Source organism: Aethina tumida, chromosome 5 (assembly GCF_024364675.1).
Source record: "Aethina tumida isolate Nest 87 chromosome 5, icAetTumi1.1, whole genome shotgun sequence".
In the NCBI taxonomy this organism is placed as follows: domain Eukaryota; kingdom Metazoa; phylum Arthropoda; class Insecta; order Coleoptera; family Nitidulidae; genus Aethina; species Aethina tumida.
In genome coordinates this window covers 27964288-27981217 of record NC_065439.1, presented here as the reverse complement: position 1 = coordinate 27981217, position 16930 = coordinate 27964288, and the positions used below count along the sequence as shown (strand labels likewise).

At 32.1% G+C, this 16930-nt stretch overlaps 1 protein-coding gene across 2 annotated transcripts in view; it reads left to right on the top strand.

Moving 5' to 3' along the window:
• Nucleotides 1–16930, top strand: part of LOC109599094 (regulator of G-protein signaling 11) — a 50577-nt gene that overhangs the window by 23254 nt on the left and 10393 nt on the right. The window contains exons 4-9 of one of the 2 annotated variants that reach the window (XM_049967793.1): nt 10571–10670; nt 11526–11570; nt 15221–15271; nt 15329–15435; nt 15494–15682; nt 16528–16713. In XM_049967793.1, coding sequence (XP_049823750.1) covers nt 10571–10670; nt 11526–11570; nt 15221–15271; nt 15329–15435; nt 15494–15682; nt 16528–16713 — 678 coding nt within the window. The remainder of the gene's footprint in view (nt 1–10570; nt 10671–11525; nt 11571–15220; nt 15272–15328; nt 15436–15493; nt 15683–16527; nt 16714–16930) is intronic. The other variant, XM_020015036.2, reaches the window with a different exon arrangement.

The following is a 16930-nucleotide window of genomic DNA, read 5'->3' as shown; positions in this document are numbered from 1 at the left end:
AAAAAATATATAACCTTTGAACTTCAAACTAATTTCATTTCGACGTTTTAAACTAATAGGATAGAATTGTAATAAAAGTTATTCAAGTGTTCGTTAAATTGGAAAACTTAAAATTACTGAAATTGGTTAAATAAGCTGAAAATTAGCAGCAAAGAGCTCATATTAAATTTCTTAGTTAATATTACTAAATGTTAGGCCATGTCTCATGCAAGTACTAAGAGGTTTTAGCTTCTCATATCATTTCTAAAGAATATTATTGAAATTGTTCCCCCAAAATTAAATTAACTTCCTCTTAAATCAGTTAATTTCAGGAGCCTAGAATTACTTGAACGGCAACAATATGAGTCCCGAGGGATTATTATATCTCAATTATTGACGCAAATCATTTATTCGGAACACAATAAAGTGAAGAGCACTGTAACAAGTTCATTTCATTCGAAAAAAGAAATAATGGAAATTCTATTGAAAAATCATAAAGAGTAGCATTCTAAAGACATAGTTCATCGAAAATAAATGACATCTTTCAATGCACGGAGGTGTTTCAATACAATACAATGCACATTTGGAAAAGTAATTTTCTTTTCAATACCCATATTGCAACGTAAGGTATCAGTTCAATTTTGCTTGTAAGCTTAGGGAATTGAAATAGTGGCATTGATACATGTCCTCGCAATTTCTGAATTGTTGAATGTACCTTTTAATTCCCCCCCCAAGATTCACGTCCACATTTACTTTAATACTTAATAATAAAATCCTTAAACAAAATTTTAAACAGCCGCAGGGTCGATTCTAAATTGTTGAAGCAGAGCAAACAAATTGGGAACGTCTCTAAGATTCCAAATATTAGCTGGGGGGAATGAAAAATCCAATTTAGAATTTCTAAGGACACTGACACTAATTAAGGAAACCGATGCAATCAAATACTTAAATTCTCTATTGGCTGAATAACTTATGTAAACGTTTCCCGTTCTCTATCGATTTAAATTTACAGTAAATTAAACACAAAGGAATAAGAGTCGGTAAGAAATAAAAGAACGAGGTAGGTTCATGTTTTATCTACCGGTAATAACGCAGTGATAAATGAACGTTGTCAGCCCCCGAATATCTCAATTTATATCGAAATAGTTTATTTAACTCGTATCGAACTCCGTGTGTATGTATATAAAAAAATCAGAGGTGTGTTTATTCGTTGCCTAATTTTATTTCGGTTGGAAACGAGGTCAAATGCTTTTTGTCACGAATAAGTTTTCGATGTTTTTGTCGCTAATGAAGCAGTAAAATGTGTAATCTGAGGCCGAATCAGAAAATTGCCTTAGTTTCGACAAAATTTCTCCCTTTAAGTTCACTTAAATCGATAGTTTTGTCCGTTTCATAACATTCTATGAAAGAAAAATTAAAAAAATACTTCTCATTTCCAATTAATGCCAGACCTGCGGTCGGAAACCCCACGGAGCCTTTGAAGGAGTCCCCGATAAAGGATAATCGATTGCGGGCCATCTTACTCAATTTTTTCTATTTAGGTCGGAACGAAAACAATTAATAATGAACGAAGTCACGATTGTATCGATGCCGCAAGAAAATCTGAAATTGATAGGATTACGTGCAACGGCCGAACTCCGTCGTGTTAAGTTATTGAAATTCTCGTCGGACCGTCCTCTGCGGATCCATTCACGGACTTCCAGCCAACGACAGGGCCCCTCCAAGGCTTGTAAATCTGACCGGGTTGTCCTAATGGCATAATGCTCACTTAATAGTGTCTTTGTGCTGGCACCGTCGAGATTTATGGAGGATTGGTTCACTTAGTCGATACACTGGAATTTGTTTGCCTTTGGGACGACGACTTTTTTAAATGTTTGTTCGACCAAGATTGTTTCTGTTTGTATATAACGAGGATCAGTTTATGTGATAACGTGCCACGTTCTTAAAAATACCATTGAGCCAAACACAGTTAAGTGAAATCCTCCAACTTCAATGATGTAACGCACACTATTGAGGGTGTCACGGGAGCCTAAGAGTTGTGTGTCGGAGGTGTTGTGTTCACAGACAAATCCCGGGGGTGCTCTAAAGATAAATGCTGCTGAATCAACATAACTTCACAACGGAATACGAGTTATCCCTGTGTCGACTGCCAAGCAAATTTGACTGGGGCGTTACGACGTTTGCCTAAATTACTTTAAGCTAACACCAGTTATAATATGTATAATTTACTATTTGAGAAATCTTAGCTTACGATGATGAAGTGTGTATTAAGTGACTAGAAGTTGATTTGTTGAGAACACTAACATCAATTTACTGAAGACCATGGGAATAATCAATATGTCTTACCGTTTTAAAAAATTCCTGAAGCTCATAATTTCATCGAAAATTGAAAAAGGAATTCAAAAAAAATAGTTTCATATTTTTATCGTTATCGTAACATGATTAAAAATCAAAATTAAGAAAATAACCTCGCTTTTTTTAAGTTATATTGGGGGCCTTTAAAATATTAAAAACTTCCGTAAATTTACTATTTGAGAAATCTTAGTTTATGATGATGAAGTGTGTATTAAGTGACTAGAAGTTGTTTTGTTTGGAACACTAATATCAATTAACTGAGGTCCATATTAATAATCAATATGACTTACCATTTTAAAAAATTCCCGAAGCTCATAATTTCATCGCAAATTGAAAGAGGAATTCAAAAAAAATAGTTTCACATCTTTATCGTTATCGTAACATGATTAAAAATCAAAATTAAGAAAATAACCTCGTTTTTTTTAAGTTATTATGAGCTCAATACCTTTCTAGAGCCTTTAAAATATTAAAAACACAAATTAAATTATCTATATCTTCTTCTATATCTTCAGTGCTTACTACTTTATGGAGAGAACAATTAGTACTGGTAATACTAGCACAAGAGAGTGATCACCTTTCTAAAATAATGTTGTGGCAAACAAACATCTTCTAAAGCGTCTCGACAATAAAAGAACAAAAACCAGACAAACAAAATGCATTGTTTGTCACTTTCCAGGGTAAGTGCTCCACGAGCCGTACACTGCACTTTGCATATTTGAATTTCCATATTCAATTCCCCCAACCAATATGTAAACCTGCATTACATTTTCCCTTTGGCCGTCAAGACGAACTTAAAGCGAGGGCTTTGGAAGTTATAAATAATAACGAATCCACATCGTAAAACATCAAAAGAGTCGAACACGACTCGGTCGGGACGAGACCAGACCCGAAAACGTGTTTGCGTTTAGGCCCCGGGGCGTGTCTGGCGAACGCGACCGAAATTATTTTCTAATTAAACTACAAAGTGAATTAGCGAATCGCGAATCGCGATTCGCTTCATTAAATTTCCCAACTCGCGGACGACTTGGACGGAAAAATCAAATCTGACGACGCTAAATGTTATTCGATTTGACGACGCCGCGAATTTTTTTGTTGTTGTTGGTGTATTCGTGATTTAGATTAAAAGCGGCACTGCTGTTTAATGTAAAAGATCAAAGGGCCAACTTCCAATGATACAAATTTCATAACGCCTACATTATTAGGTGGAGATCGACATTTCGGGGAGAAACTTTCATTTGATTGCCCGGATCGTGTGGAGACTTGCGACTTCCCCGAACATTTCCAATTCTAGGTAGACTCTAATCCGTTATTGATTGCGAAAATATGCGCCTTCCTCGATTCCCCTCCACGTTCCCACCGACTAGTTTTATCTCGTGATGCTGGCGTATAACTTTAAATGAAGTATGTTGCCGGATGGCAACTCGAGGATTACATTCGAAAAACTTTTCACCGCTAATTACTCCCAAGTATATTGTGTGAAATCTATAAAGCAGGATATGAAAGACTGTAAAGTTTATGATTGAAGAGCCCTACCTGCATTGTCTTCGTCGCCCAGAGGCTACAATTGCCACTGATCCCAAGTCTTTCTGGAATTTCGTTCACCAAAAACAAACATTACTAGAATACCTCCAGTAATGAGGGATGACAGGATTAATTATACTAGTCCTCAAGATATTGTGGATTAATTTGCTCATGAATTTGGTAGGGCATTTATTGTCTTTAATGAAGTGAATGAGTCTGACATTATGTCTTTCCAAATCTTAAAAGATGGCTCATCAATAAAAAGGCAACTATATTGAATAATAAAATCAAATTCTATAAAAAAAAATATGTTTTCTATGCTAGCCTACGAACTTTTCAGCCCAACTGTTACTTGGCAAAATTGATTGTTGTTGAAACTTATTATTATAAAGTAATTAAAGGTTTACTTGTGTACAATAAGATAATAGGAGCAGAAATATTTATTTAAATCCCGACCTCTTTACGCCACATGAATTGCAAATGTGAATAAAAATAGACCTGTTTTCAGTTCAGTTTTCCATCCCCTTCAACAATCTGAATTTCCACTGTTTTTATACCTAGTGAAACTTTGTCCTTCGAATGAAGTAACATTTTCTGAAGAACATAAAGGAAAAGAAGTTTTTGTTTTATTGAATGCGGAGTTCTCTCACAGTTTTTTTCCTCTTGTAGTTGGACTTGAATGCACCTCGCTCGAATACTTATGAAGAAAATATAAGATTGCAAAAATTAGGTATAACAAACATTCAGGAAATAGTGAGACGAGGGAAAATAGACGTATGGCGATGATAATGCTAAGTGACACGTGCGAGTGATGAATAAAGGGTTGATTGCAACAAGCTGAGAGTGTGTTCTGAAATTGTAATTGATCGGGAAAGGTCATAGGCCACACATTACAACCAAAGGTGATGAAAATTAATCAAATTGTGAAAGTTTATCGACTTGCACTTTAAGTGAAGCTCCATAGTTCAGGTGATACATGTAGTTACAAACACTTTCTGAAACATTAACTAATTTTGAACTGCAAGCAAGTGATAAAGAGAGAGGATGCATTAAAAATTAAATACTAAATGCCTATTAAAATTCTAAAATTAGGACAAAGCACAATGGAGCCAACAAGGTTTCAACTCAAAAAGAATACAACTAAAATTTAAATAGTTTCCCAACCTTCGTTCTATCCAAATAAGGCAGTAAATTATACGTATCTGAGCCAGGATATAAAAAGGTCGCAAGATAATACCCCATTTAATTTAAAAGGTACAAAATTTATTCGCATGCACGAAATAAGCTCTGTTTCGAACACGTAAACTCGTTCGCAAATCCGATGACATTGAACAAGCAAAACTTCCAATAGAGTCTGTTAATTATTTTACAAACAAAAGGTATCATTCAAATCAAAAAAAGTTCTAAATCAATAAGTAAACCTCCAAAATAGAATTTTTATTAGGTTGGCATTTGTGTTTCCAATAATGGCTGACAAATGGTGAGGTCTGATTTATTGCCGTTTATGTGTCATCAGATAGTGTCAAATGGAATTCAAGTCTTGGAATATTGCCATCTGAACAACAGTAGGCCGACTTCAAGAAAACATGTTGCCTGTTCTAAAAACTGTCCTCGTCTTACTCTGAAACACTTTAATATGACAAAAATTCAATATACTCCGTTCTGTTTCTTGGAAGTCTAATTTTTTTATTGGTATTGTTAAGTTTTCAGGAAAAAGCTCACATTTATGTATAAAAAAATTATGTGCTTTGAAAGATTGGTTATCCTTTTAAAATATCCTTCGTTATAATAGACATGATGACCGTAAACAATCCTGCGAGTCGTTCTCGAGCATGAGCGTTTGTGGAATTTCATTAAGCGAAAGTAAAATGTGTGCAGAGCACTCAATTATATGTATAATACCTACGTTTTAAAGCACAAATAAAAACGTTGACGTTTATATCTTTTCAAGCCATGATTCGTGAAGTCGTCACTCCCATTTTTCTTTTAATTAGAACGCGGCGTTTATTTAAATTTACTTTCATTTAATTAAAATTAAAATTTCACTGACCCAACTGTAGTGAGTTATTCAAAATAACTTCTTAATATTATGTACGTACCGTATGATTAAAACGATGAAAAGATTCTATTTTTACCAAAGTTTATTTGTTAACTAACTCAATTACAGCAAATATAATTAAGGCTGGACCATTGTTTTCCGCAATGCCGTAATTTTTCTTAATTTGAAACTCAACAACCTATAAACTCTCGTTTGTGTGGGTGTGCTGTTTGTATCCCTTTAATAATTGCTAAAGCCAAATTACGTTGCACCCTGACATTTAGGTAACTACCACACAGTGAACGTGGCTTTAATAATATATATTGTTTTGTATTAATTAACCGCAACTTATGCAACATTAATTTATTATAACACAACAAATTAAAGAGCACAGTATTCTTCTGCAAATGAAAGCGTTAACAGAAGCAATTTCAATTTAATCTGTTGGTGCAATTTGACTGCATTTAAGGGAGACAAAGGAAAGTCCACAGACGTCAGTCCAATATGCCTACCCCATGCATTTATTAAGCTTTGGCACAGATTTGTAAGCAGTTGTTGCCTGTCCCATGGCTAAATATTCAGACGGAAACAACCCCTACCCTTTGAACTTCATGAAGTAATTCCAGCCAATACAAACAGTGAGTTGTTCGATGAGAGGACTGGAGTTTTAATTAAAAAGGAGGTGGTTGAGCTGTACACAGTCATTTCAGCTACATGCAACGTAAACTCTTAAATCAAGTATGATATATATATAATGTATTGAATTTTAATCATAATTGTGGGAAATAAAGCTTGTATTGAAAGTATTCATGTACTACTTTTTACTAAAAAAATATTTGACCTAAATTTTTACGATTTTCGGTCAAAATTAACAAATATTAGTTGATTTTGATATTTGTTAGAATTTTTTTTAGTTTCGTCCAAAAATTTAATTATTATTGGCCAACTTATATTACATTCAGCTAATGTTAAACCACATTTACTTTTTAGGATTTTTCTCACATTTTCTAATTTTGTCCTAAAATTGACTTTTGTTAGAATTTTCTGTACTGAATTTTAATCATAATTGTGGGAAATAAAACTTGTATTGAAGGCATTCATGTAAAAAATCACCCATTACATTGAGAGTATAAAAAAATATTTGACCTGAAGTAAAACATGAAATCTGAATTTTTACGATTTTCAGTCAAAATTAACAAATATTAGTTGATTTTTTCAATAACTTTGTTTGATATTTGTTAGAATTTTTTGTAGTTTTGTCCAAAAATTTAATTATTATTGATCAACTTATATTACATTCAGCTAATGTTAAACCACATTTACTTTTTAGGATTTTTCTCGCATTTTCTAATTTTAATCCAGTTAATTTTGTACTAGAATTGCAAGAAATAAAGCTTGTACTGAAAGTATTCATGTAAAAAAACACCCTTGACATTTAGAGTATAATAACATGTACTACTTTTTACTAAAAAACATATTTGAAACTTACAATTAGTGGAGAGACTTCTGACTATTGTACTCACGCACACAAAACATTCCTGTTTCATTGATTCAAGTTGCAAAAGTTACTTTTCTAGATTGCACCTCGTCATTTTGCCATCCTGGGCAAGAAAACAAAATAAAGGAATGCACGACAAAAAGAGAAACTTTTATCTGATATAAAAGTGTTGCGGAGTCCATAAAGAACAAATACATTGAACAAGCAGCCACAGGCGAATATCTAAGGGTGGGTTATTAATTAGATCCTTAACTATGAATAAAATTAAACTTAAAAAGATAAATCATGAGTTCAAAGAAGGGCACATTTCCACGGAACGTTTTATGAGTATAAGCTGCACGGGATCTGGAACAGTCAGAGAAGTATCTCTAAATCCTCAGAACAGTTAAATGTACCGTCAAATATCCATTTAAAACTTTCTAGACCTCTACGTAACCCGAGGATCACACCTTTCCGAACTGGGAAACAAACACAAATAGCCGAAATATTTTAAAATGTCACAAAACTTTCTGCCGTGCTTCCAATTTCAATTTCTTAAGTCGCCCCCGAGTGGTGAAACAATGTGTAATAATAAACTCGAATTCGTAGTGGCGTTCTTTTGTGAAAATGAATGAACATTTCAGATGTAAGTTATTTATTTATACTTTTGACACGTATAGTCTTTATGTTAGAGTATCCTCCTGAGGTAATATAAACTGAGTGTGATTAAATTAAACTTCAACACCTACGTAATCCATACGTTCACTTTGCAAACATCTTCCGACGGAGTTATTAATTTTATAAGAAAAGCCGTGCCACGAATCTCCTAAACGTATAATCGATTTACCCTTGAGTATTCCCACCTTGCAGCGGTATTTAATTATTAAAATTCACTGCTCGGAGACCTCTTAAAGCTGCCAACTTCGAGGGCCCCCAACAAACAGTGTAATCGAGTGCAACCTTGGGACAATGTGAAAAATACGATCAAATTTCGTGCAACGGTGTTTAATGCATAACGTGGCGAATTGTAAATTGAACGGATTTTAATAAAAGTAATGAATAATGAGGGAGTTTCCACATAACCTTCCCCTGACACGAGATGGGTGTGTAAATAAAAATGTTCTGCCACCGAACGACCCGACTAATTGTTTGGCTAAGGAAAACACTTAACTGGAACTTCACTTTTTAATTATCGTTCGTGCTCTGAATGGGTAAAATTTCTTGTTTACCCCGACAAAATCTATTTAACACCAAATATTTTACGCGATGCAAACTGAAACGCGACGCTAGCGACGCCGACACGATAACTTTAAGTAATTTATTTGTCGCATACATTTCCACCTATATAAATTTGATAAAGTGTTTGTTAGTCGTAATTTTCTAATTGGAATTCAGCATTTATTCTGGCATTTAATATGTTATTGTGGAAGCTTTTTATACAGTTGGCTGGACAAAATTCACTTCCATCATTTACCTCCTCCTTTTCTTCTTAATAATATTCTTATAGCCACCTGATTTTCATTCATATCACCTCCCAATATCACGAATTTCCTCATGAGCTACTTAAGAGGTCTAAAAGTGAGAAGACTTTCAACTTACCATGAGATTTTTATGTTTTATCAAGACTGGTCAACTCTTTCCTCCTCTTTCACTTATCTTTAACATAAAGTTCTAGTGAAATTCGTCATTTTTTTCATTTTTGGTAAATTCTTAAAAAATATTTTAACCTCTTTATTTTGCCCTAAATTTTTTTCTCATTTTCAAAATAAATTTCAATTATATATTTCTTTGAATTTTATAAAAATGTCGCTTATTTTGTTGTTTTGAGTATTTTTCTATTTCTTCTTTTTTTACAGAAAATCATAAATATTGACATTTTGTAGTTCAAATTTGATAAATTCTTAAAAAATATTTTAACATTTCTATTTACCTTTAATTCTTCTTATTTTCTGAACAATTCTTTCAGTCATATATTTCTTTGAATTTTATAAAAAAATGGAGCTAATTTTATTTTTGGAATATATCTCTATTTCTTCATTTTTTTGCAGAAAATCACAACATTTTCATTCATTTGACATTTTCTAGTTCAAATTTGATGATGTCTCAAATTTTTCAGGCAATTACGGATTCCAGATGTGCTTAGTATATTTAAAGAGTTTTGATAACTTATATATAAAAATTGGCATAATGTTAATATATGAAAATTTCCAATTTTCTTTAATATAAAGAAAAATGATGAATTTTTTCTAAAATTAAATCAGTTTTGGATGGTATTTATCAAAAAATTGTCCGATTTCTGAAATTATCAATTTTTTTATATTTAAAAATATGAGACCTGAATTTTTATGATTTTCAGTCAAAATTAACAAAAATTAGTTGATTTTTCAACAACCTTTTTTTGTTTGATATTTATTAGAATTTTTTTGTGTTTTTCTCTTAAAATTATTATTAGCCAACTTTTATTACATTCAGCTAATGTTAAACCATATTTACTTTTAAGGACTTTCCTCATATTTTCAATAAAATATAAAACCTGAGTTTTCATGATTTTTAGAAAAATTTAATAAATATTAGTTGATTTTTATTATATATTATTTTAAATAAAATTTGACATAATTTTCTAATTTTAATCCACTTTTAAAATTGAATTTTGTTAAAATTTTCTGTATTTTGTTAGTGTGAACAAAAAATTAATTAATTTGTGTCAAATTGACACTTCTTGTGAATTTTATCATATTCTTTATTTATTTTTTGACATCACAAATTTCCTGGTGGAATACTTCCTCCTGTTTCCTGTGGACTTCCTCAGAATTAATTAATTAATAGAATGTGTGATTACTATCACCTTTACAACCTACACAACATTGGAAAATGTAAAAAGATTTTATTGATAAGTTATTCCAATTTAAATTTTACACTAAGGCAACGTTTTAAGTGAATATTTTTCCACGACATTTCGTGTGCCAAATAGTAATTCTAACCTATGCAATTATACAACAGAGGCTAATCTTTCATTATAATTATTGTGAAAATCTGAAATTGATGCAAATTAAACTCTATCGCATGGCTGTGCAACATTAAAAATACCCGTAATTTGTTGTTTTGATAAAATGAACGTTAAAACTTCAAACAAAACCATTATGCACATATTAAATCATGTCCTTTGCGACACCGATTAAAAATTTTATTGTTACTTTCAGATGGAGGGGCTGATGCGAGAGATGCAGGACACGGATCACGGGGGCGTTCCAGTGAGAAGCCAAAAACTATTTCTAACATCAATTCCTTCAGCTTTCATGGGTGAGTGTCGTGATTTGAGACGAAATTTTATTGTTGTGTTGTGCAGAAAATTCCATTGGATCAGCCCAATTGAGTCGGTTAAGACGGCTTTTATTATTAAAACTACGCATATTTCATCTAAGTTTGCAGTGCAAAATGGAAACTCGTTGAGAAATTCAGTCAGATACGGACTATTGATCAACACGAAATCTCTATCAGTGGATTGTTTTCCGGTTCTCTTGGGAAATTGAAGAAATACATAAACACATTCAAGTTTGTTTTGCACTTTGCAATTTTGTTTATTATTCTAGTGGTAAAGTTTCTTTCTGTTCGGACGTGTTCTACAAATTTAAGTAGATTCACTGGAAAATTGCTGTTAAAAACTGATTTCTTTGTTAAAAAACATCAATAAGAAGTATAAAATTTATAGTAAAAAGTTATATTCACTGTCTAAGAGAATATGTAGGTACAATTATATAGAAGGTCTCTTCTCCCTTATTAGTGAAGTCTTAGTTCAGCACACTAGATGTGATGTGTAAATACATAGCATATTAAAATAAAATTATAGATTCTACATTAGTTTATTTAAATTTATGGTACTTAATTCCATTTGAGAAAAATTATTACTGCACTTCTGAGTAGAAATTAGTTGTCACATTTAAAATTTAAACTACATAAAAAGTTGTTAGTGAAAGAATTATCTGATTTTTGCATTATTTGCTTAGAAATTTGGTTGTATTACATAGTAGTCCTACAAGTCTTATTAGTGAGAATTCAACACATCTCGAGTCTTCTAGGAATAAAGTGGTTTCAAACCACCGTTCAAACTATTGTACATGGAATTAGTTATACAGCACTTATTTTTTATTTTTAAAGGTTGCTTAGCTAGCTATTATGGAATTTGGACTCCAGTGTTCAAAGGTATCGAAGTTTTTGCTAGTTTTTTGTCGTGATGTTGCATCTGTCACTGTAGTTAACTGTGTTTTTTTATTTGTATTACCGCTCACAGATTCACCACACTGAGTCACTTGTAAATGACATGTACCTCCTCAAAATGTATAAATATATGTATATGTGCTGAATCTAAAAAATTGCAATATAAGATTTGGTGTGATACGTGATGTTTTTTTTAGATTCATCATTTGCTTCCTTCTATAACAAAGTAAAACGTCAGAGAGTCATTTTACTTGTGTGGCTTGAATGTTTTTGAACATGAGCATGACGTAACTCTATTCCAATTTCAGAAAGAGGCAACATCATGTGCAAAACGATGGTTAATTCGCTCGTATTATGTGGATATTTTCAAACTTTCTGAATGCGGAATTGAGTATAGTTTAAGTATTTGTGTAATATGAGCTTTAACCGTTGCACTGATTGTGAGTGGAGTTTTAAAGAAATTGTTTATACTTATGTTTTATTTTTGTATAAAAATTATTTAAAAAGTCTTAAAAGATCTAACAAAATAATAAAAACCTAAGACACAATTAATATTAAATAAGAGTTATTATTTTTATAATTAGGGGAGATCGAATTAAGGTTACATTCATGTAAAAAGTGTGTATGAACTAAACAGGTAATGTTAACAAAAATTTTTGTTCAATCACAGACACAAGAAATAATCGACTTAAAAAAACAAGAAGAAGAGTTTAAAAAAGTGCAAAACAAAAGAAAATAAATCAGACATTAGTTCACAGTGTGTTTTTGGATGTTTAATATTTGTTTAAATTTTTTGGCTGATGCATTCTTTGAATACCACCTTTACAAAAAAAACATGTGGGACCACGTTAATAATCAAATTCTACATAAAAATTATACAAATTTAAACGAACTCTTCTCTTCAAGCAATTCAAGAAGGTTGGAGGAATATTCATATATACATGTCATATATTCGAAAATTAGAAGAGTTTATGCCTCGGAAATGTGCTGAAATTTTAAAGTATGTTGCTATAATAAGGGCAACTATTGTATATAAATGTCTGAAATTTTGCTTATAGTAATCGACCGTTCTCCCCTATTATTTTAATAATATTAAACAATTATTTATTCAATTATTTAAAATTAATTTTAAAATAATGATTTAAATAATAAAAAATAATAAACAGTAAAACTATAATAATAATAATTTAAAATTATCTAATTTGCATGTAGTATAAAATACTAATTGAGAAAAAAAAATGGTTAATAATATTAAAATATAAAAAACATATAATAATAATTATATTATTCAATAAAAAAAATCTACGCCATTTTTATAATGAACTTACACTGCTGGTTCAAAACTTTTTATCCCAATTAAAAAATTTGTAACTTTTTTATATATAGGGTAATTCAATAATGAACTATTCTTCCACAAAAAGTGATAATAGTCGAGATAACATTTTTAAACATAAAGTGATTCAATAATGAACTATTCTTCCACAAAAACTGATAATAGTCGAAATAAAATATGTTTAAAAAATGGTTAATAATATTAAAATATAAAAAACTAATAATAATAATCCATTTAATCAATAAAAAAGAGCTACACCATTTTTATAATGAACTTATCCTGCTGGATCAAAAACTTACTTTTTATCTCAAATTGAAAAATTTGTAACAAAACTTTTTTATATATAGGGTGATTCAATAACACTATTCTTTCACAAAAACTCATAATAGTCGAAATAACTTTTTTATATATAAGGTGATTCAATAATGAACAAAAATTAATAATAGTCTATATAAAAATTGTTGAAACTATTTTACATATATAGAGTAAATTAATTATTAACATTGACACCCTGTATCTCCATAATTGTAAACTTTTATACTAAAGATAAGTCACATTTTGTTTACCTCGAAAAATTGTGCCAAATTTACTAAAATAATATTGTCAATTTGCTATTTTCACAGCATCTTTCAAATGACTTTTAATATACAGCAGTATTTGCAGAATTTATATTTTGTATATTTTTTATTATTTTGTGCACATGCACATAATTTCACATACATTTTGTATTGTGTATTTTACATGTAACTATGTTCAAAGCAAAACCACACAACTACAAAAATAATGGTTTCCAGCATTCATTTGAAATATTGGATTTTATTCACGGACTTTCACCAAATCACTACGTGAAAACACAGGAAGGCTTCCTCTGTTATTTGCGTCGTAGCAGCCGTGCACGAACGGCAGAATAATTTTTAACAATGGAAGCATAGAACCGTACCGATATTTGTGTTTAAAGTTTCCGTATTCTGTGGCAAGAGCCTCACAAAGCTTTGTGCACGGGAAAATATTCGCCCGACTTTTCTGCCGCCGCAATTCCTCCATAAATCCGCCGCACAAAACGATTTATACGTACGACGCCGCGGCCGCGATTGTTAAACGTGCACGTACACGCAACGAGCACTTACTTAAGAACGAAACCCGCAAATCGAGGAATTACAGCCCCCCCGTGCACGTCCGGGCGTCTCCTAATTGTGGCCGTTCACCACTTTAAATTCTCGCCGCGCCGTTCTCGATTTCTCACCCGGTCCGGCCGTTCGGACGAAATTCCCACCTCAAATTAATTTTCGGACGGTCCGGGCGCCATCAATAAAAGTGAAATATGCCCGGCGGTCGCGTCGTCGTGTTTTACAATTCCGATCGTCCGGCCCCCGAAACGGCCGACCCCGATGTTATACAATGCCTCTTTGAGACACGTCGTGGGATTTAATGTGAACGTATCGGTCGGCTTTTAATAGGCGACCGTTTCGGTGGAAAACTTCGCACGGACGGTCCTCTCGAATATTAATTTTGGCGATGCGTTGACCCCGCATTGTCACCCCGTGTTTTACATTGTCTATGTCTGGTCGACTTAGGAGCTATTCAGGAGATTGTCGAAAGAGAAAAGCGAAATAATTATATTTATTATATATGATGTTCAGCTCAATGAAGTGAATGAGTTTGACATACTAAATAGCATGTCTAACTATAACTAATACCTTCCCATCTATATGGAAAACTGCCAAAATTACCCCAGTATTCAAAAAATGTGTCTAATTTTAATAATTACAGACCTATCTCTATATTAAGTAATTTCTCTAAAATATTTTATCAGGTTTTATCCACTTAAAAAGGCACACAGTGTAATTAGTCTAAGAATTAACTAACTCCCACCATTAAGTATCCTACAAAAAGACAACAATAGTTGAAGTTTGAGTCTTATGAAAGGGATTGAAGTTACCACTTTAGGAGTGTCGGTTTTTAAACATAAGTTGAATACACATTTTTTAAAAGAGTAGGCTAATTATGTTATCTGAATATTACGTTTATTCAGTCCTTAATATTGTGCAAGAACTTGAATTACCCAAAACTACCTACATTAATCACTTCTGGTATCCAATTTATCTACACAAAATGTGAAAAACTCCGTAAAAATTTATATTCATAATTTTTAAGGAAACACCATTTTCGTTCCCATGGTGCATTTGATAATATTGCTTATTGTTCAATATTATATGATGACAAGAATTTTCAATAAAACATTCATCTGCGTCAGGATTTTTAATGCTGATCATCACTTTCTAAAAATTTAATTTTGTTCCAGGTTATGACATGATTGAGTGGCTGATGGAGCGCCTCGAAATTGAAGAATCAGGTAATAGAATTCTTATAGCCCAAAACTGATTTACTGATGCTGTATCATTTGTTACAGAGGCTCTCAATATAGCCAACCAACTATGTCAGTACGGTTATTTTTTCCCTATAAGCGACTCGAAAAATTTAGCTGTTAAAGATGATAGTTCCCTCTACAGATTTCAGGTAGATTTGCACATACGAAATGTTAGACACCAATGTTTGACTTTATCATTTTATTTAGTCTCCTTATTATTGGCCTTGGCAAAATCGTCCACCTGATAATGTTGAGTACGCCATTTATCTAGCGAAAAGGACTTTAAGGAACAAGCAAAGACATGGTTTAGAAGAATACGAGCTAGAGGCTTTGAGCAATTTGAAGAAGAACTTGGCTAACAAATGGGATTTTATAACGATGCAAGCAGAAGAACAGGTTTGTGCTTGTGTTTTATTTTAAGTATTCTTGAAACTGTTCTTTTTGCAGTTATACAGTAGTAAAAAATGTTAATTTAACTTGATGTGAAGATAAAGTTAATGTTATTAAAAATAATCACTCTCAAGTAATAAAGAATGTGAAGGCTCGTGATATTCCACAACACGTTATTTATTTATTTTGCGATAAAATTGCACGACGTCTAAAGGAGCACTTAATTAATAATTTTTTATGTCACAGATTAGAGCTATTTTACACTACACATTATAGAAAGAACAAGATAAGGCGAAAATAATTTACTTGCAAAATGAAGTAGGATTAGTTTTATTAATTGGAATAATGCAGCAATACGTCAACAACATTGTATGCAAACGCAATTAATGTAACAATAAATTAATCCTCTCATAAAAGGGTTATAAATAAATACAGAGATACACTTTATTGACAGATGTAAAAACATTTAATTATGATGTTATTTTCGGACTAACTGCATGATCCGTTTATTTCAATGTAGCCGCTCCATTTAAAAACAATTTATATGAAATTACTGTTGCTTGTTTGCGTTCACTCAGTTGCACAACGACATTCACTCGTTTCTAATTGTTTTTCATTAATATTCCGACAAAGCAGCAAGAAATATAATTAGATTTTTCAGCAATTTTCCGCTCCACATCGAACGGGCTTTGAAGTGCATTTTTATTAGCTTTGCCCTTTTTCTCTGTCTTTTTTGTTCGAAAGCATCGATCGGGGAGTGAATTGAAACGGGAAGCCCAGTTCTGGTTTCCATGCGACTTAAATCTGCTGAAAATAAAATAATCGTAACGTAATTCGTAAATTCGTTCCAGATAAAATTGGCTAAGGTGTTGAAGAAAGGAGACAAGATCGTGAGCGACTCTCAGGAAAGAGCCTATTGGCGTGTTCACAGACCTCCGCCGGGTGTGGTGGCCCCTTTAGAGCAATGTCCGGTGCCCACAAGAAGCTGGAACGGTTCAAGGACTAGAAGGAGGACTATAGAAGACTGCAGAAGAGAGGTAAGTTAATTATATTAAAAGTAATTTATTTTATCAACTGTTATATCCATTTTTAACAGGTACTATTTAATTTTTTTTTAATTAATCAGTAAAGTAAACTTTAAAATACTATAAAAAATATGATTTTGATGTTTAATAAATGTTTAAACATCGTTAATGCGCAAACAAATTGTGTAATTACGACTACATCCAAAAGGGAATTAGTTTTATGTTTTCA